At 45.5% G+C, this 23,494-nt stretch overlaps 1 protein-coding gene across 1 annotated transcript; it reads right to left on the bottom strand.

Moving 5' to 3' along the window:
• Positions 1 to 4,773: 4,773 nt before the first annotated feature.
• Positions 4,774 to 9,283, bottom strand: LOC123092741 (phosphomevalonate kinase, peroxisomal). Its single transcript, XM_044514560.1, has 10 exons — positions 9,067 to 9,283; positions 8,804 to 8,954; positions 8,627 to 8,724; positions 8,391 to 8,503; positions 8,222 to 8,274; positions 7,038 to 7,427; positions 6,839 to 6,940; positions 5,987 to 6,214; positions 5,532 to 5,654; positions 4,774 to 5,343 (listed from the first exon to the last, which is right to left on the bottom strand). The coding sequence occupies exons 1-10, from the start codon at positions 9,072 to 9,074 to the stop codon at positions 5,077 to 5,079; spliced, it is 1,533 nt and encodes a 510-aa protein (XP_044370495.1). The 5' UTR covers positions 9,075 to 9,283; the 3' UTR covers positions 4,774 to 5,076.
• Positions 9,284 to 23,494: the final 14,211 nt, after the last annotated feature.

Raw genomic sequence — 23,494 nt, 5'->3', positions numbered from 1 at the left:
AGAACTAATTAGTGGGGTGGGCCCCAGGTGTCAGTGAGTTAACTAATTAATAGATTATCTTTAAAACCTAATTAGTCTAATTAAGTGCAGGAGGCCCACTAGTTGGTGACAGAAGTGAATAGTGCGAGCATTGACTCCGGTCAACAAAGTCAAAGTGGGGGTTCGGGGCCCACTGGCAGCCTCACGTAGCGGGCCCCACCACTGGCCAGGTCAGTGTGGCCGCCGGAGGAGCTCCAGCGAGCGCCTCCACGGAGGCAGAGCGTTGGAGCAGCTCGCAAATCCTCTACACCGCACCATTTTGCCGGATTTAAAGTGCATTCGAACGGCTGCATGCTCGCGCATAGATCTACGAGGTCATAGCGGCCAGGGAAGGCTAGCAGAGTCGCCGGCGTCAAGCCGTGACGGCGGTGCGGCTCGGACCCGAGCAGAACCATGGCTACGGTGGGTTTTCTTGCGCGCAAACTAGCTAGGGGTGACTGCGGCTCACTAGAAGCGCATTGGCGCCATTTGTTCGAGTTGCTGGAGCTCTGGAGCGCGGTAATGGCAGACGCGGCGGCGGTCAGAGCACGGCTATGGTGGCAGCTCGTCGGAGGCATGCAGGTGAGCGGAGAAGGAAGCAGGGGGACTAGAGGAGCTCACCTAGCGACTCAAGGTGGCCCGTGAAAGATAAGGAGCGTAGAGGAGCTCGGGGTCGTCGGAGTTTGCCATTGGGCCGGAGATGGGGACGAGGATGAATCCAGCAGCAGCAGGGCTCCCCGGCTATAGCCTTCGGTCGGGGAGTAAGAGGCGAAGGCCGGCGCTTCGCTTGGACATGACAGAGGAGCAGAAGGGCGCCGGTGGCCGCGAGGACGGGTGAGGCACGGCGGCGAGGGCGCTCGGGTGATGGATCTGAAGGAGGCGAGGAGGCTAGGAGCAAGCGAGGGAGAGGGGGAGAATGGCAGTGGAGGCTAGGGGGATGGACGAGGGGGATTCCGAGGCGTCGGGCGGTAGTGGAGGCCTTATCCCCTTGCTGGGCGTCGCCGATGAGGTCGTTGGACGGCGACAGGTGCGCGCGGTCCTGCCCGGTCGGAGGAACAGGAAGCGACCGGAGAGGGGGAGTGGGCCGGCCTAGTTGGGCCAGCTGGATCGGGTGGGTCGAAGCCCAAGTGGGGCCGGGGGGCTTCCTCCTTTATTTTTATATTTTTGGAACTTTTATTTTTCTTTTAAAAACTTTTCTGTTTTCTTTTAGTTACAAAAGGCAAAACAGTTTTATAAAATACAAAGCTTAAACATAAATTATTATTATTATTTAGACTAACGCCACAATTAGCTTGGTAGATAAATAAATTAGTTTAGCATTTTTATAAATTTAAAAACATTTAAATTATTGCTTAGGTCACTGTTTTAAGTAGTTTAAGCCACTTAAACATTTTGCAAAAATGTTGGTTCACCACCAATTCGTCACATGATGAACATTTTAGTTTTCATGTTTGAGCAATTTAGAATTTCACTCATAATTTGAAATTGAATTCAACTGGAATTTGAAATGAGAGAAAACCAAGGATGATCAAACACTTGATTAGCAAAAATATTAGCTTGATCTTAGGGATTACTGTGGCATCATTACACAGGGGTGTGACAGTCACAGTAGCTACCGGACAGGTGAAGAACAAATGTTGGGATGTTTCTTTTTCTGCGCAAAAAGAGCATGTAGGATCCTTTTTCCATCCCATGAGTTTCATCACATCTCTGGTCAGTATCGAGTTTTGCGATAACTGCCCCATAAAAAATTGTATCTCAAAGGAATACAAGCTTTCCATATCCAACAATAATCACATCCTAAGATATTCCTCTCCAGGAAAGAGTAAACCGATCTAGTTGTAAAGTATGTTTTAGAACTCAAAGCCCATTTAATAGTGTCACTTTCCCAAGAAACACACACTTTCTTGACTGCATCAACCATCTTTTGCCACTGTTCCCCAAGCTCATGGCTTAATCTTCTTCGAAAGAAAGATAAGGGGTCAGCCGCCAAGCAAGTGTTGTAGTGCAGTCAGGGTAATTACAGACAGAGAATAACATAGGGAATTGGTCAGCAAAAGGCACTTGATCCCCTACAAGATCTATCCAAAGCCTGGAAATGTTACCAGATTGGATCGATACTCGCCTTCCAGCCATATATAAATCCTTAACCTTCATTATTGCTTTCCAGCATGGAGAATCACTGATCTTCCCTCTAACCGAAGCAACTGTATCTCTACGAAAGGACTTGGCTTTAACAATCTCTTGCCAAAGTCCTTTTTTAGTTTCAAGTTTCCACCACCATTTAGCAAGCAAACTCAAGTTCTACTTATGGAGGCCCTTAACTCCCACCCAGCCACCCCCTTTGCTTTTAGATCGGCAAATTCTAGCCCATTTGAACAAATAGTATCCTTTTCTGTTCTTGGTAACCTGCCAGAAGAACCTCCTCCTATGTTTATCCAATCTTGTTGTCATGGTTTTCGAGAGCAAGAACATGGATAAGTAATACTTCCTTTGTTCCTAAATATAAGTCTTTGTAGAGATTCCACTATAGACTACATACGGAGCAAAATGAGTGAATCTACACTTAAAATGCATCTATATACATCTGTATGTGGTCCATAGTGATATCTCTACAAAGACTTATATTTAGGAACGGAGGGAGTAGTAAGCAATGCTAGAAATATTAGCATTAAACAAAGTTAGTCTGCCCCCTGAAGAGGCACTGCTCCCTAAACCAGATTCACATCTTTTTATATATCTAGCTTCCAAGAATTCCCAATCCACCCCTCTCAAAGAGGAGTAACTTAGAGGAACCCCTAGATATTTCATAGGGAAGTGTCCAATCTGACAATTAAACATATTCACATATGTTGTCAACCAACACACAAAATCTCACTTTTCTGGAAATTAATTTTCAAACCAAACATTAGTTCAAACATATAGAGCAGCAGTTTTAGGTTTAGGGCTTTCTCTGGGTCATGCTCGATGCATAACACTGTATCATCTGCATATTGTAGAATAGCCACACCATTTTCTACTAACTCGGGTGCCAAACCAGTAATCAACCCATGTTTTTGTGCTTGAAGCACCATCTTACATAGGCATCCAGCTGTAATATTGAAAAAAACCCGGAAATTGAGTCCCCTTGCCTCACTCATTTGAAGCTTTGGAATTATGGCCCCAATGTGTTGTTCAACTTAACACTAACAGTTCCATTTTGAATGATTTTTCTCATCCACCCACACCAAGTACTACCAAAGCCTTTATTTTCTAGGCATTTCAACAAGAATTCCCAGTTCACTTTGTCATAAGCTTTTTCGATATCCAGCTTAATGACAATCCCCACCTTCTTCCTAATATGAGTATAATGCATGATCTCATGGAGAGACATAATCCCATCCATTATATACCTGTTTTTAATGAAAGCATTTTGGTGTTTACTAAAAAGAACATCTGCAAAGGGGGGCACTCTATTATCAAGCACTTTGGTGATCGGCTTGTAAGGACACCTAAGCAGGCAAATTGGTCTGAACTGTTGTATCTTATTAGCTCCACTTATCTTAGGAAGCAAAGTGATTATACCATAGTTCAGCCTATGAACATCTAACTTGCCCTCATAAAATGCAAGAAATAACCTCATTATGTCTTTTTTCACTATTCCCCAACAATGCTGATAGAATTTAGCAGGTATGTTATCAGGCCCAGGAGCTCTATTACTGTTCATTGTGAACACGGCTATTTTGACCTCCTCCTTAGAAAAAGGTCTATTTAAGATCAAATTATCAGCCTCATCTAATTTCTCATTATCCCTCCAAACCTCAGGATCAAGTTGAAATAGGTTCCCAGGAGCAGGCCCAAACAAGGATTTGTAAAATTCAGTAGCATGCTTTAAAAGATTATCAGTCCCTTCAATAACAGAATCACCGACATTCAAAGAATGTATGGTGTTTTTCCTCTTATTACCATTCACAATTCTTTGTTAATATGCAGTGTCGCTATCCCCTTTAAGCAACCATCTCTCTTTAGATTGTAGTAACAGAAATAATTCCTCATGAACTAGGACTTCATTCAATTCCACTAAAAGTTCAGTTTTTCTGCAAAAAACATCTGGGTCTAATTCCCCCTTCTCATCCTCCTCCTCAATACATCTCAATTCTTCTCTAATTTTCATTTTCCTGATCTTCTCATGACCAAATTTGTTTGATCCCCATCCTTTAAAAAAAATGTTTCAACTTGATATTTAAAATATCAATAGGATCTGTTGCCTTTACATATTGGTTCCAAATTTTCTCAACAAGAGGGATGAACTCATCTGTTTTCAGACCTCTTCAAAGGGTTTTCTCAATTTTTCGCAAGCCCCCCTGCACCTGTTGGATCCCAAGAGCTGCCGTGTCATGGGAGAATGGGGTTGGAAGCACCTCTGAATAGTTTCAAATAGAGTGACTTTCACACTCTCACGGTTGCACTGTAAAAGGAGCAATTTACTGGTTTGCCGCCGCCTCAAGTCTTGATACTTGATGCCACTGACCTATGCAAATGGCAAATATCTTCATTATTATATGAACAAATTGGCCGATGAATACATGGCCGAAGGAAGAGCACGCTATGAAATATTCCATGACCCTGGACATTTCCGAAAAGCCAAGCCGACTTTATTAGATACTCCAGTTCTCTTGTCGTGATCCTTTCACAATTATGCTCTCATCCTTTCCACAACAAAAGCACGATTAAATTTGCCACAAATTACCTCCATTTCGAACACATACCATGGCGTGCTGTAATAACGAGTTTCAAAATGTTTCAAAATTCAAGTCCCGAGTTTATTGGAAAAGCTACACATTGCACCACGTACATTTCGTGGCCACAGGCAAATGCTTCCATTCCATGGGGGTTACAAGAGCTTCCCATTTTCCACTCTTGCATTGTCCTCAACTACATCGTACCATCTTTGCTCCGTGCTCAGCACTTATTCTAACAATGAGAGTTTTCAAATTTTGTCTGGTTGTGCTACTCCTAAATGAATGAGATACCAAAGATACACCGTAGAAGCATTACAGGATTTATCAACAAATAGTATCACCTAATCTGTATGGACGACACAGCTGTTGACACCTCCTCTGTTCTTGGATCACCAGCTTCCAGTGAAACACCCCGAGAGTCTTCTCGAACAAGGAGTGGGAGGACACCGACGGAGCTCCAAGCATTTGCTACAGCACCACTTGCTTCACCCAAGGTCACTGAGAAAACTGCGTCAAAGCCACCGGCTCCAGGAACACCAGCTAGTAGAACGCCTTCCATATTCATAGTGGCATCCAGAAGTTGTGTTTGTGACTCCGGCTCAATCTGCAAATTAAGGACATTAAAGCACAGAAAAACTGTACAAGTAAACTGTGACTACTATCTACAGTTCCATGACTATGACTATGTAAGCCATGTAGGCATAACCATGGCATCAAGACATTTAGTGAACTTCTTTGAAAACACTATACTACAAGTCTACAACAATCATAATTTCATCAATGGAGCCTTACTGGAACACCGGCTGCCACACCCATCTCTCGCATATGAAGCCTTATTTCAAGGAAAGCATCTCTCGCAGCCAATAATGATTTGACAACCAATTCTTGATGCTGATTAGTAGCCACCTCTGTCCACTGAAGAGAACAAAGAAAAATGTTTTAGCAGAGCAGTAAAGATTGTTTTTCTCTTCCTGCAGATGCACATGATGAAAAATTGATGACTAAGAATTAGTAGCATAAAATATGTAAATCTAAAGACTACATGGTCATGTATGCCAAAAAATCTGGATGGTGCAATCTCCATTCCATAAACGGAAAAATAAATGCATTTTCTGGATTGACATTTGTTTGCAAAATTGATATGATCTTTGCTTATTCTGTACCACGAACCTTGCGCTGGTCTATCAACTTAGTCTACAATGATCCAGCTTATATTAGTACAATTAAGGAGAAGTTACCAAGGTTACCTTCATGAATGTGAGACGACTACAGGACCGCACTACAGATTCATAGGCCTCCCAATAATCTTCAGAAAGTTTGCTTAAGCTTCTCAATTGGTTTTCCAGCACTGAATTAGCCATTCCCAACTTGCTCCATGTATCTGCGGCTTTCTGAGGATCAGACTTCTGCCACTGTTTCACAGATCCAACCATTGATGGAGTAGATGATCCTCCAGTTCCAGGTTCACCCAGAAGCTAACAACAACCAACACTCTATGTTAAAATTCCAAATTCATCCTTATTGAAACAAATCCCCATTAATCGACAAATAAACATAATATCAAATAATATTATCATAATGCAAAAAAGAAATCAGGTAAGTTCTTTGGTTAAAGAAAATCTTACAAAATAACATTCCCAGACTTAAGAAAAAAAATTATCACCTATAGTGCATAGCTCATGAGGGCAAAACAAGATATCAAGGCAAATAAACTTAACAAATACGACATGTCATTTTAAGCGAAGGCTAAGCCAGAAACTAAGTCAAAGTCATGGCCCGCTAGTGATGATGAAGAATATTTTATATCTGCAAGGTGCTCATGAATACCAGCATATTCATTGCTTATAAAGAAAGGAGACAAGCATGACTCGTGGTCTCCATGCTTACAACAGTACTGTTCACATGCTGTTACTATCATTCTACCAGTTTCAGATATGGAAACCAAAGGTTAACAAGCATCATAGAGGTCCAACTAACTACTAATCAGACTACATATCCTATACTGTCAGCAGCAGGCCAGTAATTATGAGGAGAGGTGGCAACCAGTAGAATGGTATAATAACAATTAGGAAAACCTCTTCATCGATCATCCAACTTACAAGGCACATCAGAGGAGGCAAAGAAAATTGAGTCTTCTCATGATCCCACCTCCGTGTAACAATATCTGCTACTGCATCTGGCAAGCAACTCCCACCTATAACCTGTAAATATATTTTTTAAGATTACAACTGACGAAGTCACTGGGATAGACAACTGTTGAGCACTTGCTGGGATAGCTAACTGTCTGGGAGTTCTTACCTGAGCTGAGGAGAGGATTTCTGGAGAGAACCTTATGTAGCGCTGACTCCCATAGACAGCGGCACTAACATCAAAGCCACTGCCAATTTTCCCTTGTGCTATACAGTGTGCACTTTGAGCAATAGCATGCACAAAATCAAAATCTCGTCCAGTTACAGTGTCACTGGATGATTGACCTGAACACGAAAGGTTAACAGCTCCAAGATAATGAAGAAGAGCAGCAACAACTGATGCAGTCATAGCAGCTGATGACCCAAGTCCAGTTTTTGCCACTTCAGGTTTGCATATTTCTCCAGTTCCATTAGCAACTTCTGAGTTAAACGTAATTGAGCAAAATGGAGGCAATGAAAGCAATACCTCTGGAGTTAGAGGCAGACCACGTGCTTCAATCTGAAGAAACAGTAAATTCCACAGCTAATTATTTACCAGTGACAATGCTTTTGGGGAAACTATGGTTGTATCATTGTATGACATACATAGGTAAAAAATGGGACCAATATAATTAATTATATACATTTAGTGTGCAAAAGTTGCATACAAAAAGAAATGAAAGGAAGTAGCAACTCCTAGATGCTTTGCAGCGGGTTCCTACTTCACATGTGCATCGAATCTTAACTCTTACACATAAAGAAATAAATGGAGGATGAAAAGAAACCAGTGGTAATTTTTCAACATCATTAACTGTTAAAGTGAACAATAAAAACACGACATCTAGGAAGGGAGAAAGAATGCAAGTACTTTATACACATCCTATGTCACACTCACATGTGAGCATGTCGCTGTGTCTGTTTGAAGTTCGCAAGTAATTTCCCCTTCCAGGAAGAATTGTTTCAGATTGTAAATTTACAGGCAATAACTGATGTTATAATCAATTCTACTCAATTAATTACATATCCTGATAAGTGAAGTGTAACCGCTTGTGACTGAAATGATAATTTGGTCATAGAAGCTAAGACCATCGCTCAATTCTGATTATCTTAGATCATACTCAATTTATTCGAACCCCTTAAGAGATCTTAGGCCTCCTTTTGTCCTGACACCGCACTACTTTTTCATTTCAATGTGGGAAGACGATGTTCAAGATTAGATTAGGAGACCCGAAAGAAACAAAGACCATGTAAATCAAATCTCTTGTTTTTATTTTATTTTTCAGGTTCAATTGTAATTCAAATAGGAAGCATTACCTGCTTCCTGTACGAATAGAAATCATTGGAACCCAGAATTGTGATGTTCAAACCTGCACAAATAAAGTTCAAAGAATCAACAACGAAATACTACTATAGTATACAACAAATTCAAAACTAATGTAGTGCTTTAGAGTGGAGCAGAGTAACTAATGGGAAGTTGCATGACCTCGCAACAGCAGCTTATCTAGTGCATCTTTCTTCTCCTTATCAGTAATAGACACTTTGGCAGCTGCTATGGAGAATTGTATCGCCTGCTCCACAAAAGGGTTTGTAGACTCCCTGCACCATCAGCACAATCAATAACAGTACACTGCTGCCAAAAACTGAACTCCAACAACACTACGACAAATCAAGAGTGCTACGCAGCAGCACTTTGGTCCAAGCGAATGAACGGCGACTCGCCTTGCGGACGTCAATTGGAGCGTCGAATTCTTGATGGATAGCTTGTAGGCGGCCTCCCGGGAGAGCTGAGGGGAGGTCACCTTCACATCCGCCCACGCCTGATACAGCACAAGGGTACAGGATAAGCGGCGATCTGGTGGTACAGAAATCGGAGGACCCGGGAGAGCTCGGCCTCACCCATGCCCAGGAGTCGGGGCTGAGCTCGTCGTGGATCGGGCGGACGATGGCGTAGAAGCGGGCGCTGGTGCTGAGGACGAGGCCGGGGTTGGGGCGCTCCAGCACCAGGTACCCTCCCGCCACGAGCACCTTCCCCGGCGCCGACGCGACCCTGAAGACACACGACCGAGCGGGGTGAGATGACCAGATCGGGGCCCGACTGCGGAGGCAGGCATGCTGAGTCGAGCAGAGTAGGCGAAATCTAGCAGTATCCGACGACGCACACTTCCATGGCCCTCCCTTCTCGACGACTGGAGTGGAGTGTGATGCGGTGGCCGTGCGGCACGGCGCGCAGGGCAGCACGTTTCTGCCTACGGCGGAGGAACCGAGGAGGAGCAGTGGCTGGTGGACGGGGAGTCGCCGCGCGGCGTTCTGCAGAGACTTTCGACGACGACGGCCGTGCGGAGTTGCTGTTGGCCCGGGACGTTCCTATCCTGACATGGCCGACGGGCCGGCTCGGCCCGGGCACACCATGTCACGTCCAGGCCCGTATACATGTGGGCCGGCACGGCACGTGCTGCCCACGTGCTATTCGGCCTTTTGGGCTATTTTCGGCCTATCTTAGGCCTTTTGGGCTGTTTAAAAATAGAAAAATCGGAAATATAATAAAGAAATAAACAGGATGTGCCATGCCGGCACACGGGCCTTGCCTCGCAGTCCAGGCACACCCCAGGCTTATTGCAGGTCTGGCACGACCCATTTAGTCGCGTGATGTGCGGGCATGCGGGCTTAGCTGGCCTGCGAAGCACGACCTGTTTGGCCAGCTATGTCTATCACACACATCCCTGGCTCGATATTGTGTTTTTTCTCTGAGATGGGCTTGATCTCGTTGACGAGCGGGGTAGAAGGACACGAATATGGGCTAAGTCCAAACGGCTTCCGTTTTGAGCACTGGTGGCCTGATGGGCCATAAGGGCAAGCCCGTACCGGAAGCTCTCGATGGCATATGGATATTGAGGAGATGTGTCTCACTTTGTGCGAGATGAATGATTCACTCGCCTCAAGGTCACTCTAAATGAGTCGGCCCAATGTGGGAGGATCACCTTCGTAGCAAACATTTTTTCCTTCTTTTATTACAATTTTTTATATTTTTGGAAATGAAATGTAATCAATTTAGTTTTCAAAAACATGCATCCCACATATACGAAAATGTTCGTGCAGTGTAAAAAGAGTGTTCCACAACTTTAAAAAGATGTTGATAGCATTCGAAAAATGTTCGTGAAACCTAAAAAATGTTGGTTCTATCAAAAAATGTATGTGACATTTTGTGAAAGAAATATTTGTGTAATTCAAAAAATTCATGCAATAACATCAAAATTATATTTTCGCTTAAATCATGTTCACAAGTTTTAAATATATGTTTGTGAAATTTTAAAACAAAATTATAGAACGTAAGAAAAATGGTTACATAGTTTTATAAAAATGTTTCAACGTGTATTTAAAGTATTGCTTAACACGATTTCAGAAGAATGTCAAAAACATGTATTTGGAAAAATATTTATCATGTAGTTGAAAAATGTGAAACATGTATAAAAAAGGTTTTATATGCATACCAAAAGTATAAAATGTGTATGAAAACGATAGCCATCAAAACATATATTTGAAAAAATATTAATGACATATCTTAGAAATGTTAAATGTGTATAAAAATATTCTTAGTTTACAAAAAAAAATTACAATCTTTATGTAAAATTTTGAGATGGGTTAAAAAAATAGAAGAAAACGGTGAAAACAGAAGAAAGGAACAACGAAGACCGAAAAAAGGAAACAAGAAAAAAACACAGGAAACCAAAGAAAAACCGACACAAACATGGGAAAAAGGGAAAGAAATCATAGAGAGAGGGGAAAAACACGCTGCAGCTACAATACTTGGTCGGCCCACTAGCGCCGCGCCAGAGGTAAGCCGGAGCGTATGGGTCTCTCTGCAGCTAGTCTTGATCTCGTTTTAGAGGCCAGGACATGACCTCTAGAGCTGAAAAACACTCCAGTTGAAAATGGAATTCCTCACCACAGTTTTATTAAAAAAATATCACCACAAGACTTTCAAAACAAGAATGCAATCATCTTCTTTGGTGTCTGTTAAATGCTATAGACAGTATAACATATCTCTCGACTCTCGAGCACATATAACTGAAACGTTGCTGCCACCATTTCTTCCTCCCTACAAAAACCGCCATGGCATGTAGGAGTAGTAGGCTATAGCTGACTACCCCTGACAAGAAAAAAGATACAAATAACTAACCCCCGGAGTAGGTACATATGGTTGCCTATCCTAAAAAAAGTACAAGTAGTTGCGATGCAATTTGTTGGAGGAATCTTTTGGCTGCTGCATGCAAACTACCAACATAGCATAGCAAACCTCCCATCTGATGAACATGCTGGGTCAGATCACTAAACCGCAAACAAAATAATCCCCTCCGCCGTTAAACTAAGCACGGTGAATGGGCGTCGCAGGCGATCGATCGAGCTCTCCGGTTTCTTCCGACAGGGACACGTTGTGGTCCATTATTTTCTTGATGATGCGTCCATCGATCCTCTCTGAGCTTTACGAAGCGGACCTGACGAGAGTTGCTTTATGATAGGCTCCATCAGCGACCCATCGCCATCTACATGAATGATAGACAGATCGATCAGCTACTAGCTTGAGACGCTTGCCAAAAGGTTGTGGATTAATTGTAGAAGTGGCCGTGGCCTCCGAGCTCCGACTACCTCTGCTTGCTTGCGGTGCACCATCACCTGATTGATCTTTTATTGCAGATAAGTTGCTCATGTGATGATTGGGGCTTCCCCTCCTAGTGGGGGGCTAGTGGAATAAAATATTTTGGTCAGGGCATGTGAGACAATGTGGGTTTGTTCCCCCATTGAATTATCACTAACAGATTGGTTCAGCGTCGCTTCATGTCTACGATTGAGGTCTGGCTCTTTTTAATCAGAATCTGAAAATGCTGAATTCAGTTAACTCGGTCTTGTTGGCAAAGAGTGTTTCAGTCCATGGCCGGTTGTTAACCGAGGCCGGCATTTCAATATGCAGACATTGAATGCCAGCTCAGAGATGCTTATCGGCAGCTATAGAACATTGCACTTACCAATATGTATGTTAGTTAGTGTTCAAACATACAGTATGTATGCATTGCTACTACTTACTCCGTTCGGAATTACTTGTCTCGGAAATGGATGTATCTAGAGAGTAGTAGTTAACTGCCTGCTGCGAAATGGCAAGATCCAAGTAGGAAAAACCGATATTATATAGGTATGGGCATAGCAAGGACCCGAGGCCAGGCTCGCGCCGGCGCGATGGTTCATGGAACCTAGACAATGATTGGTTCGTTGGAGATGCCATGCCATGCATGCAGGAAAGAGATAGATGAACAGTTAACTGCCGTGTGCTTGCTAGAGCCAGCAGGAGAAGACGAATGATGGGGACGCATGCCCTTTCGCTCCATGAAAGTTTGCCAAAGTTAAAGGCCGCGTCCTCTCTCTCTCCCTAGCCCTAAGCCCTGAACCATATAAACCCTTTTTCCAAACGCAGTTGTTGCTTTTGTTCCGCGCTGGTGATGGTGAAAAGCAGAGCTTGGTGCGTGCAATGCAAGACGAAGAAGAACCGTGATTAACCTTGCTCTGTCTGCAGTAGACATGTATGCATAATGCAGCAGGCACGTTGCCGCATGAATCATCTACGTAGTAATACGTTTTTCTCCTTTGGGAAAGTCACATGAGGCAATGATGCACTTAGAGATCTGCGTTTGCGTCCGGCATAATTAGCAATGATCCTCCATGGTTATCTACATGCTTGTTGAGCGCCCGTGAATTCCGCCTTAACTGACGCGGCTGGGTTGTCACTTGTCAGACTCAGAGCTTCAGAGGTTTCCAAGGGAAAACTTTAAGCCAGGGCGATATGGCTTGGCAGCCGAGATTCCGTGACAAAGCGAAAACGTGCGTACACGTAGACTATAGAGTGATGGCGTCGCTGGACACACGTCCTGAGCATACGTGTCGCAGAGTACAGCCAGCCGCGTACGCATGGTCCTGCACTGCCGATGCCCAGACACTGCAGAAGCAGGGTCCACTGCAGAGACGCGCCGCGCGGGACAGGCGTGCATGGCCGTGAGCTCTGCTGTCGCGCGGCGCAGGCGGCCGGCGTCCAGCGTCATACAGTGCTGAGATGATACTACGGATCCGCTCTGGGTGAACTGACTGGCATGAGTGGTGCACTATACGACGCCGCGCGTGCGTGCACCCGCACATGGCCCGGCCCGGCTCGTGCGCGCGACGCGCATTTCGTGTGTAAGTCGACGCGACGCGCAGGCCGGCCGGTGGCTGCGGTCCTCGATCGCGTCCGTATGTGCGCGACGCTGCGCCGGGCTCGATCGTGAGGGCATGATCAGCACACGGAGCATATGGCGGTCTCACCATTCGGGCCTTCACCACGTACGGTCTGTGCTCCGCGTATGCGACCAACATGGTGCACACCCCGGCATCACGCTAGGGTTTGGTACGTAGAACACGGAGAGAGTAACGTGCGGAGGAAGAAGATTAGTCAATTAGAGAGGTCTCTGAACTAGAGCTGGGGAAAAGTGTTTAGAGTTCATGGATGAGCTCCAACGGCTATTTAACCGGACAAACTCACACTGCACCCTCGACTTCGGAGGTGACGTGGCAGGCTGCGCCACTAAGAATTGAAGCCCTCCCAGCCGGACCCTCCCTTAACTTAGCGTAAAAGTGACTTGACCGAGAACTTCCCGAAGCTCGTGAGGGACCAAGAAACCTCATCAGGTTCGGGTCGCAGCACAGCGCCGGCAAGCACATTGCATAACCCCACCCAACAGGCTCGTTCAGGGTCTAGGAGAGGCCGCTTAAAAGAGATAGCTGGTGGGGAGGATCTAAGCGCGCCCACAACAAGGATTTCAGTATCTGTAGCAAGTTGGTAGATGGAGGGGTGGATGCGCCACAACGGCTCCGCACCATACCAGTGATCAAGCCAGAATCTCGTGGACTTGTGGTCGTTCACACTAAGTTTAGCTCCTAACGGAAAGGCCGGTTTAACAGCCTGGATCCCATTCCAGAAGGTCGACCCTTTGGCCTTAGAAGTAAGAAAATTCCCATCGGAAAAATATTTCGCTCGAAGGATATCCGCCCAGAGCCCCTGCTCGTTTTGGGAGAGCTTCCACAGCCACTTGGCAAGAAGAGCAACATTCATAAGTTTGGAGTTAAGGATCCCTAGGCCGCCAAATTTCTTTGAACGACATAACGTTGCCCACTTGACTAAGTGGTACTTCTTTTTGGATCTAGTTCCTTCCCAAAAGAACTTGGATCGAGGAGTGTCAAGCTTGGCATGAACACCATCCGCCGGGAGAAACATGCCCATGGTAAACATGGGCAAGGAAGAGAGACTAGCGTTTGTCAGTATAAGCGTAACAGCCGAAGACATGAACCTGCCGCGCCAAGGACTAACCCAGTTCGCCACCTTGCTATATAAGGGTTCCCACTCATGAATAGATATGTGTTTGTCTGAGATAGGGAGACCCAAGTACTTAAATGGAAAGCTCCCTAGCTTACAGTTAAGAAGGTTGGCTACGCGTGATGCGTAGGGATCAGCCATCCCAATGGCTATTACCTCGCTTTTGAGAAAGTTGATCTTAAGGCCAGAGACGATCTCGAAAGCTAGAAGGATAAGCTTAATCGAGGCTATACTATGGTCATCAGGCCCAAAGAGCAACATGGTGTCGTCGGCATATTGAAGGTGCGTGACACCTCTAGGGATGAGGTGTGGGACGACACCGCAGATGTGACTGACACCCTTAGCTTTATTGATCATGGCCGATAGGGCGTCCACGACAAGGTTGAAGATCAGAGGAGAGGAAGGGTCTCCCTGTCTAAGACCTCGCTTATTGCGGAAGAAGTTCCCACTTCTCCATTTATTGACACCGCAGTGTGGCCCCCCGAGACCAAATGCATGATACGATGGACGAAACCTGACTCGAATCCCTTTCGGTCCAGGACCTCGCGAATGAACTCCCAGTTCACTCGGTCGTAGGCTTTTTCGAAGTCCAGCTTAAAGAGCACAACCGGCTGCCGGGTTCATTTTAGTTCGTGAACTATCTCCTGAAGCACAACTGGCCCTTTGAAGATGTTGTGACCTTTGAGGAAAGACGATTGGCTACGATTGATCACTCTCTACGCAACAGGGGTGAGTCTCGTCGTATATGCCTTTGCACAGATTTTGAGAGGAACGTTAATGAGAGTAATAGGGCGATATTGCTTAGTCGTGTCAGCCCCTTTGACCTTTGGAATTAAGCTAATAACGCCGTAACTGAGACACGAGATGTCTACAGTTCCTAACGCAAAGCCATTGATAATATCGTAAAATAGATCTTTTAACACAGGCCAAAAACGACGAAAAAAAGCCACCAACCATCCATCAGGGTCGGGGGCAGTATCGATCTTCATTGAGCCGATAGACGTATCAATTTCCTCGGTGGAAAAGGACAGGGCCAGAAGGTCGTTTTTGGCCTGAGAAACGCGAGCGTCGACCCCCCAAATATCGGCCCGGAGGCGAAGGCGTTTCTCCTCAGCTGTTCCCAACAGATCGAGGAAAAACTCGTAAATGTGGGCCGAAATGTCTGCTTGGCTAACTAGCACCCCCTGATCGGCTTGAAGCCTCAGGATCGAGCATTTTTGTTTACGACCATTGGCGTAAGCGTGAAAATACCCGGTGTTTGTGTCTCCCTTGGTAACACACTTGACGCCACCTTTACGGCGCCAGTACTCCTCCTCTTCCCTGAGGATGGAGAGCACCTGGTTTTCTAGAGCGTAGCAATTCGTCTACTCAGCCTCCGAAAAGGGTCTCGAATCTGTCAAGGGATTTGATATCATCGATAAGAGCTTCCCTTGCTCGCTTCACCTCACTACCGTGGTTTGCCCTCCAACCACGAAGGAAGCCACGTAAGGCCCCGACTGCAGAGATCAATAGGTCCATTGGCCCCCTTAGGTGACCAGACGAGGCAATCGCTTGCTCCCAGCGAGCGATGATCAGAGGGATGAACCCGTCGACCTCAAACCAGCCAGTTTTGAAATAGAAGCGTGGGCTACATTTGATCCTATCCTCCCCTGAGTCTAAGATGAGCGGGACATGGTCCGAATCGATACGAGTTTCCGCTACAAGCGTACACAGGGGGAAGAGGATTTCCCAATCTGACGAGATGAAAACGCGATTGAGGACACTACGGACTGGGGCTAACTGTTTGTTAGTCCAAGTATATCTAGCATCAGTCCTAGCAATTTCCCGCAAGGTGGAAGCCGCAAATTGCATTATTGAATAGCGCCACCCTTGGCCAGTCAATATTGCGGGTATTCTTTTCAGCCCCCGAGCGGATAAGGATAAAATAACCCCCAAGAATGATAGGGATGTATGCGGCTTGCTTGTTCCCAACCAGAGCTTGGATTTCTCCCAGGAAATCCACTGCACGCGAGTGATTGGCAGGGCCTTAAACGTACATGATCGCCCAGACATCTAAGGACACACGATGTTTGATCGTAGCCGAAATAAAAAAGGCGCCCGATTCCTAGGTTACAATATCACATACATCACGATTACAACCCTGAAGAAGCCCACCCGAGTGTCCACAGAAGGGAACCCAACCCCACGAGAAGCGCTGAAGGGGGTCGAAGGCCGCAAGACCCTAAAGGTGAAATCAGCTTAGATCATCTCTTGAAGCGCAACAACATCAATCTGTTCACAAGCAATATATTCTCTAAGCTGGGTACGACAGCCCGAGTGGCCACATCCCCTAATATTCCAGAACAGGTATCACATTAGATAAAACGGTTACGTAGGCGAACCCCTCTAGAGGTCACCGGTTTTGCCACTCTTTTCTTGGCCGGGGCATGGCTGGTGGAGGGGGTCGCTTCAGCCTCCCTGGCTTCAGCCCCTTCACCCGACAGAACTGGCACCCGAGCACCAGGCCCAGCCCCAACTATGTCCTGAGCTGACTCAGCCGCAAAGATGGCATCCCGGGCCTTGGCCGCAGCCGTAGCCTCTACAAGAGCCGCCTGGGCTTCCTCGCGTGCTCGAATCATAGAAATAATCTCACCACCCTCCGTGCCTAACTCGAAACCACTATCGTCCAGAATCGAAGCTAATTGCGGATCAGAAAAAGCATTCGGAAGTTTGTAAGAGGGGGGGGGGATTACTTGAGGTCTCCAGGTTCTTGTCAGCAAGGCGAAGCTGGGCACTCTCCAGGGAAGAAAGCTCCCCAGCGCCACCAGAGTCGCCTTGGAGCGCTTGGCCTTAGCGGCCACACCCGCCGAGCCCAGCGCAGCCTGAAGATCACCACTCGCCGGGGCAGCCAGCGACGGGAGAGACAACACTGCAGGGTTGGCCACCGGCTTCCGACCTGCCGTCTTCTTGGGGCGCGCCCAGAGCCACCAGAATTATGATGGCTCAATGGATAACGGAGGGGTGGTTCATTGAGGACACATCCCGCGTCGGAGCCCTGGAGTCCGGCGAGACCGGGATGGATGCAGACGCAGCCCCAGCCACCAGCACATCACCCACAACAGGCTTAGAAGCAGCAGCCACCTTCAGATTAGAGTCGTACTAATCAAACGGCCGTTCCAGGGAACGGGTCGTGGGAGGGCTGCTCCCAGCAGTATCCAGCACCGCGAGTGCCCTAGACTCCGGTGCATCCTTGTCCACAAGGGGGTGGCACACATTGATACCCAGCCGATCCCAAGTCTCAGTGTCGATGAACGTGTCAGGCATGTTGTCCTCGGGGTCTTCATCACGACACGCCATCTCCACATCATTGACTTGACCAAACAGGGAGACCTCCCTGGCCCTCTTGCCCCCCTTGACCATCCTTCTTCTGCCCCATCAATCCACCGGCCCCCAAGCCAGACGGGCCACCGCTCTTGTGGGAGCGCCGCGAAGGAGCATCACTGGGACCAGGCACCGCTGGGCCATCCCCTGGGCATTTCGACAGCCGCTCCACCTCAACCTTGATATCATAGCCCTCATGGTTGAACCAGACCTGAACGAAGCCGTTCAACTTGTTAGGAGCCTTACATCCGAACTTCATCCTGACCGGCCCCAACCGGATAAGGGAGAGCTCGCCCACCACAATAGACCTGCTGAGCATCTTAAGCCCCTCCATGAGCCGATCAACGCGGCGGTGCTTCTTAGGAATGCCCTGAAGGCGGATCCAGACCTCGGGCATTGAGAGAGGCACAATCTCTTCGTGAATGGAGTCACGGACCATAACCGTGATGTTGTTGATAGATAGGAAGAGCTTGCCACTGGATTTTGCCATGTGGAGAAGATCAGCAAAGGGGAAAATGACCGAGAAGTAATTGTCACCAACCTGTGAGATCTGCTAGTCCCAATCCCTAGCCACCATATGTTTCAACTCTTGTTTGAGCGTGTAGAGCGAGAGAAAACCAGGCTCCGCAGAAAGGATAGTGCCGTTGATAGCCTTCAGGTCAGGACCCTCATCCTCATCTACGTCTTCAAACTCCATGCAGAAGAACCCTTCTCCTGGGATGGCACTGCCCATGATCTGAAGATGGAGATATTTGCCCCTTGACGGGCAGTAGGCAGGGGCGTGGCCCTCCTGCTTGCAAATCACGCAAAGAGGGGGAAACTTGCATTTAGCTTGGAAATGACCCGTCCGCCCGCACTTGAAGCACTCAGATCCAATCTCTTCTTCAACCGGAATGGGCGCCGCTGATAACCCACAATTATAGGGGATCGCAACAGTTTTCGAGGGTAGAGTATTCAACCCAAATTTATTGATTCGACACAAGGGGAGCCAAAGAATATTCTCAAGTATTAGCAGCTGAGTGTCAATTCAACCACACCTGAAAGACTTAATATCTGCAGCAAAGTATTTAGTAGCAAGGTAGTATGGAAGTAACGGTAACAGTGGCAAAAGTAATAGTAGCAGTTTTGTAGCAATCGTAATAGTGGCAATGGAAAAGTAACTAAGCAAAGATCAATATGAAACGAGCTCATAGGCAATGGATCAATGATGGATAATTATGTCGGATGGCATTCATCATGCAATAGTTATACACATAGGGTGACACAGAACTAGCTCCAATTCATCAATATAATGTAGGCATGTATTCTGAATATAGTCATACATGCTCATGGAAAAGAACTTGCATGACATCTTTTGTCCTACCCTCCCGTGGCAGCGGGGTCCTATTGGAAACTAAGGGATATTAAGCCCTCCTTTTAATAGAGTAACGGACCAAAGCATTAGCACTTAGTGAATACATGAACTCGTCAAACTACGGTCATCACCAGGAAGTGTCCCGACTATTGTCACTCCGGGGTTGCCGGATCATAACACGTAGTAGGTGACTATAACTTGCAAGATAGAATCAAGAACTCACATATATTCATGAAAACATAATAGACTCAGATTTGAAATCATGGCACTCGAGCCCTAGTGACAAGCATTAAGAATAGCAAAGTCATAGCAACATCAATCTTAGAACGTAATGGATACTAGGGATCAAACCCTAACAAAACTAACTCGATTACATGGTAAATCTCATCCAACCCACCACCATCCAGCAAGCCTACGATGGAATTACTCACGCACGACGGTGAGCATCATGAAGTTGGTGATGGAGGATGGTTGATGATGACGATGGTGACGGATTCTCCTCTCCGGATCCCTGAACAGACTCCAGATCTGCCCTCCCGAGGAAGAACAGGGCTCGGCGGCGGCTCCGTATCATAAAACACGATGACTCCTCTCTGATTTTTTCTCTCTCCGAATATGAATATATGGAGTTGGAGTTGAGGTCGGTGGATATCCAGGGGGCCCACAAGACAGGGGGGCATGCCCAGGGGGGTAGGGCGCGCACTCCGTCTTTGTGGCCAGGGTGTGGGCCCCCTTCGGTTGATTCTTTTGCCAATATTTTTTTATTTATTCCAAAAGTTATCTCTGTGAAGTTTCAGGTCATTCCGAGAGCTTTTATTTCTGCACAAAAATAACACCATGGCAATTCTGCTGAAAACAACGTCAGTCCGGGTTAGTTCCATTCGAATCATGCAAATTAGAGTCCAAAACAAGGGTGAAAGAGTTTGGAAAAGTAGATACGTTGGATACGTATCAACTCCCCCAAGCTTAACCCATTGCTTTTCCTCAAAAATTCAGTTGATAAACTGAAAATGATAAAGAAAAACTTTTACAAACTGTGTTTGATCTTGTTATTGCAAATATGTAAAGCCAGCATTCAAGTTTTCAGCATAGATTATGAACTAACCATATTCACAATAACATTTAGGTCTCACATTTACTCATATCAATGGCATAATCAACTAGCAAGTAATAATAGTAAATCTCGGATGACAACACTTTCTCAAAACAATCATGATATGATATAATAAGATGGTATCTTGCTAGCCCTTTCTGAGACCGCAAAACATAAATGCAGAGCACCCCTGAAGATCAAGGACTGAATAGACATTGTAATTCATGGTGAAAAAGATCTAGTCATAGTCATACTCAATATCAATTAATAACAACGCATACAAATGATAGTGGTGCTTTTTATAGGAGGATGATGACTCAACATAAAAGTAAATAGATAGGCCCTTCACAGAGGGGAGCAGGGATTTGCAAAGGTGCCAGAGCTCGAGTTTTTGAAATAGAGATAAATAATATTTTGAGTAGTATGCTTTCATTGTTAACATAACAACCAAGATATCTCGGTATCTTCCATGCTACATACATTATAGGCGGTTCCCAAACAGAATGGTAAAGTTTATACTCCCCCACCACCAACAAGCACACTCCATGGCTGGTCCAAAACAACGGTGACCGTCCAACTAACAACAATCCTGGGGGAGTTTTGTTTGCAATTATTTTGATTTGATTTGATCATGGGACTGGGCACCCCGATTACCAGCCATTTTCTCGTGAATGATGAGCGGAGTCCACTCGTCGTGAGAATAACCCACCTAGCATGGAAGATATAGACAACCCTAGTTGCTACATGAGCGTTTCGAGCATACAAAACATAATTTCATTTAAAGGTTTAGAGTTTCACATATGCAAATTTACTTGGAACGGCAGGTAAATACCACATATAGGTAGGTATGGTGCACTCATATGGAACAACTTTGGGGTTTATGGAAGTGGATGCACAAGGAGTATTCCCGCTTAGTACAAATGAAGGCTAGAAAGAGACTGAGAAGCGACCAACTAGAGAGCGATAACAGTCATAAACATGCATTAAGATTAACCAACACTGAGGGCAAGCATGAGTAGGATATAAATCACCATGAACATAAATATCGTGGAGGCTATGTTGATTTTGTTTCAACTACATGCGTGAACATGTGCCAAGTCAAGTCACTCGAATCATTCAAAGGAGGATACCATCCTATCATACTACACCATAACTATTTAAATAGTATGTTGGCACGCAAAGTAAACCATTATAAACTCTCAGCTAATTAAGCATGGCATGAGTAACTACAATCTCTAATTGTCATTGCAAACATGTTTCATTCATAATAGGATGAATCAGGAACGATGAACTAATAATATTTACAAAAACAAGATAGGTCGAGTTCATACCAGGTTTTCCCCATTTCAATCATTTCATCATATATCATCATTATTGCCTTTCACTTGCACGATCGAACGGTGTGGATAATAATAATAGTGCACGTGCATTGGACTAAGCTGGAATCTGCAAACATTTATTCAAATAAGATGACAAGGTAATACAGGCTCTTTGTTAGATCAACAATAATGCATATGAGAGCGAATCATCATTTTCATCGTGGTCTTATCCTCTCGACCCCCAAAGAAAAGAAAATAATTTCAAAGAAACACACTGAAATGTTTTTGCAGTTTTTGTTTTTCTGAAGAAAGTATAACAACGATGAGAAAAACTATTTACATGGGTGATACGTCTCTGTCGTATCTATAATTTTTGATTGTTCCATGCCAATATTATTCAACTTCATATACTTTTGGCAACTTTTTATACTATTTTTGGGACTAACATATTGATCCAGTGCCCAGTGCCAGTTCCTGTTTGTTGCATGTTGTATGTTTGCAGAAACCCCATATCAAACGGAGTCCAAACGGGATAAAAACGGACGAAGAATATTTATGATTTTTGGAAGAAAATTCAACACGAGACGGTGCCCGAGGGGGCCACGAGGCAGGGGGGCGCACCCTAGGGGGCAGGCTCGCCCCTGACCCTCATGGGCACCCCGTAAGGCGGTTGACGCTCTTCTTTTGCCACAAGAAAGCTAATTTTCAGAGAAAAATCTGGGCGAAGGTTTCAATCCAATCAGAGTTACGCATCTCCGGATATAAAAGAAACGGTGAAAGGGCAGAATCTGCGAACGCAGAAACAGAGAGAGACAGAGAGACAGATTCAATCTCGGAGGGGCTCTCGCCCCTCCCACGCCATGGGAGCCAAGGACCAGAGGGGAAACCCTTCTCCCATCTTGGGAGGAGGTCAAGGAAGAAGAAGAAGAAGAAGAAGGGTGGCTCTCTCCCCCTTGCTTCCGGTGGCGCTGGAGCGCTGCTGGGGGCCATCATCATCACCGCGATCTACACCAACAACTTTACCGCCCTCATCACCAACTCTTTCCCCCTCTATGTAGCGGTGTAACCTCTCTTTTACCCGCTGTAATCTCTACTTAAACATGGTGCTCAATGCTATATATTATTTCCCAATAATGTATGGCTATCCTATGATGTTGAGTAGATCCGTTTTGTCCTATGGGTTAATTGATGATCGTGATTGGTTTGAGTTGCATGTTTTATTATTGGTGATGTCCTATTGTTCCCTCTGTGTTGCGCAAGCGTGAAGGATCCCCGCTGTAGGGCATTGCAATATTTCATGATTCGCTTATAGTGGGTTGCTTGAGTGACAGAAGCATAAACCCGAGTAAGGGGGTTGTGGCGTATGGGATAAAGGGGACTTGATGCTTTAATGCTATGGTTGGGTTTTACCTTAATGATCTTTAGTAGTTGCGGATGCTTGCTAGAGTTCCAATCATAAGTGCATATGATCCAAGTAGAGAAAGTATGTTAGCTTATGCCTCTCCCTCAAATAAAATTGCAATAGTGATTACCGGTCTAGTTATCGATTGCCTAGGGACAAATAACTTTCTCGTGACAAAAAGCTCTCTACTAAAACTAACTTAGTTGTGTCTTCATCTAAACAGCCCCTAGTTTATATTTACGTGCTCTTTATATTCTTGCAAACCTATCCAACAACACCTACAAAGTACTTCTAGTTTCATACTTGTTCTAGGTAAAGCGAATGTCAAGCGTGCGTAGAGTTGTATCGGTGGTCGATAGAACTTGAGGAAATATTTGTTCTACCTTTAGCTCCTCGTTGGGTTCGACACTCTTACTTATCAAAAGAGGCTACAACTGATCCCCTACACTTGTGGGTTATCAAGACCTTTTTCTCGTGCCGTTGCCGGGGAGTCATAGCGTGGGGTGAATATTCTCGTGTGTGCTTGTTTGCTTTATCACTAAGTAATTTTTATTTGTTGTTCTAAGTTGTTCTCTATCCTTAGTTATGGATATGGAACACGAAATACCAAAAAAAATTAGGTGTACTTGCTACTCATGGAGATGGGGAACCTCCTAAAACCCTCGA

This window comes from Triticum aestivum, chromosome 4B (assembly GCF_018294505.1).
Source record: "Triticum aestivum cultivar Chinese Spring chromosome 4B, IWGSC CS RefSeq v2.1, whole genome shotgun sequence".
Lineage (NCBI taxonomy): Eukaryota > Viridiplantae > Streptophyta > Magnoliopsida > Poales > Poaceae > Triticum > Triticum aestivum.
This window is presented reverse-complemented; position numbering and strand designations above follow the sequence as displayed.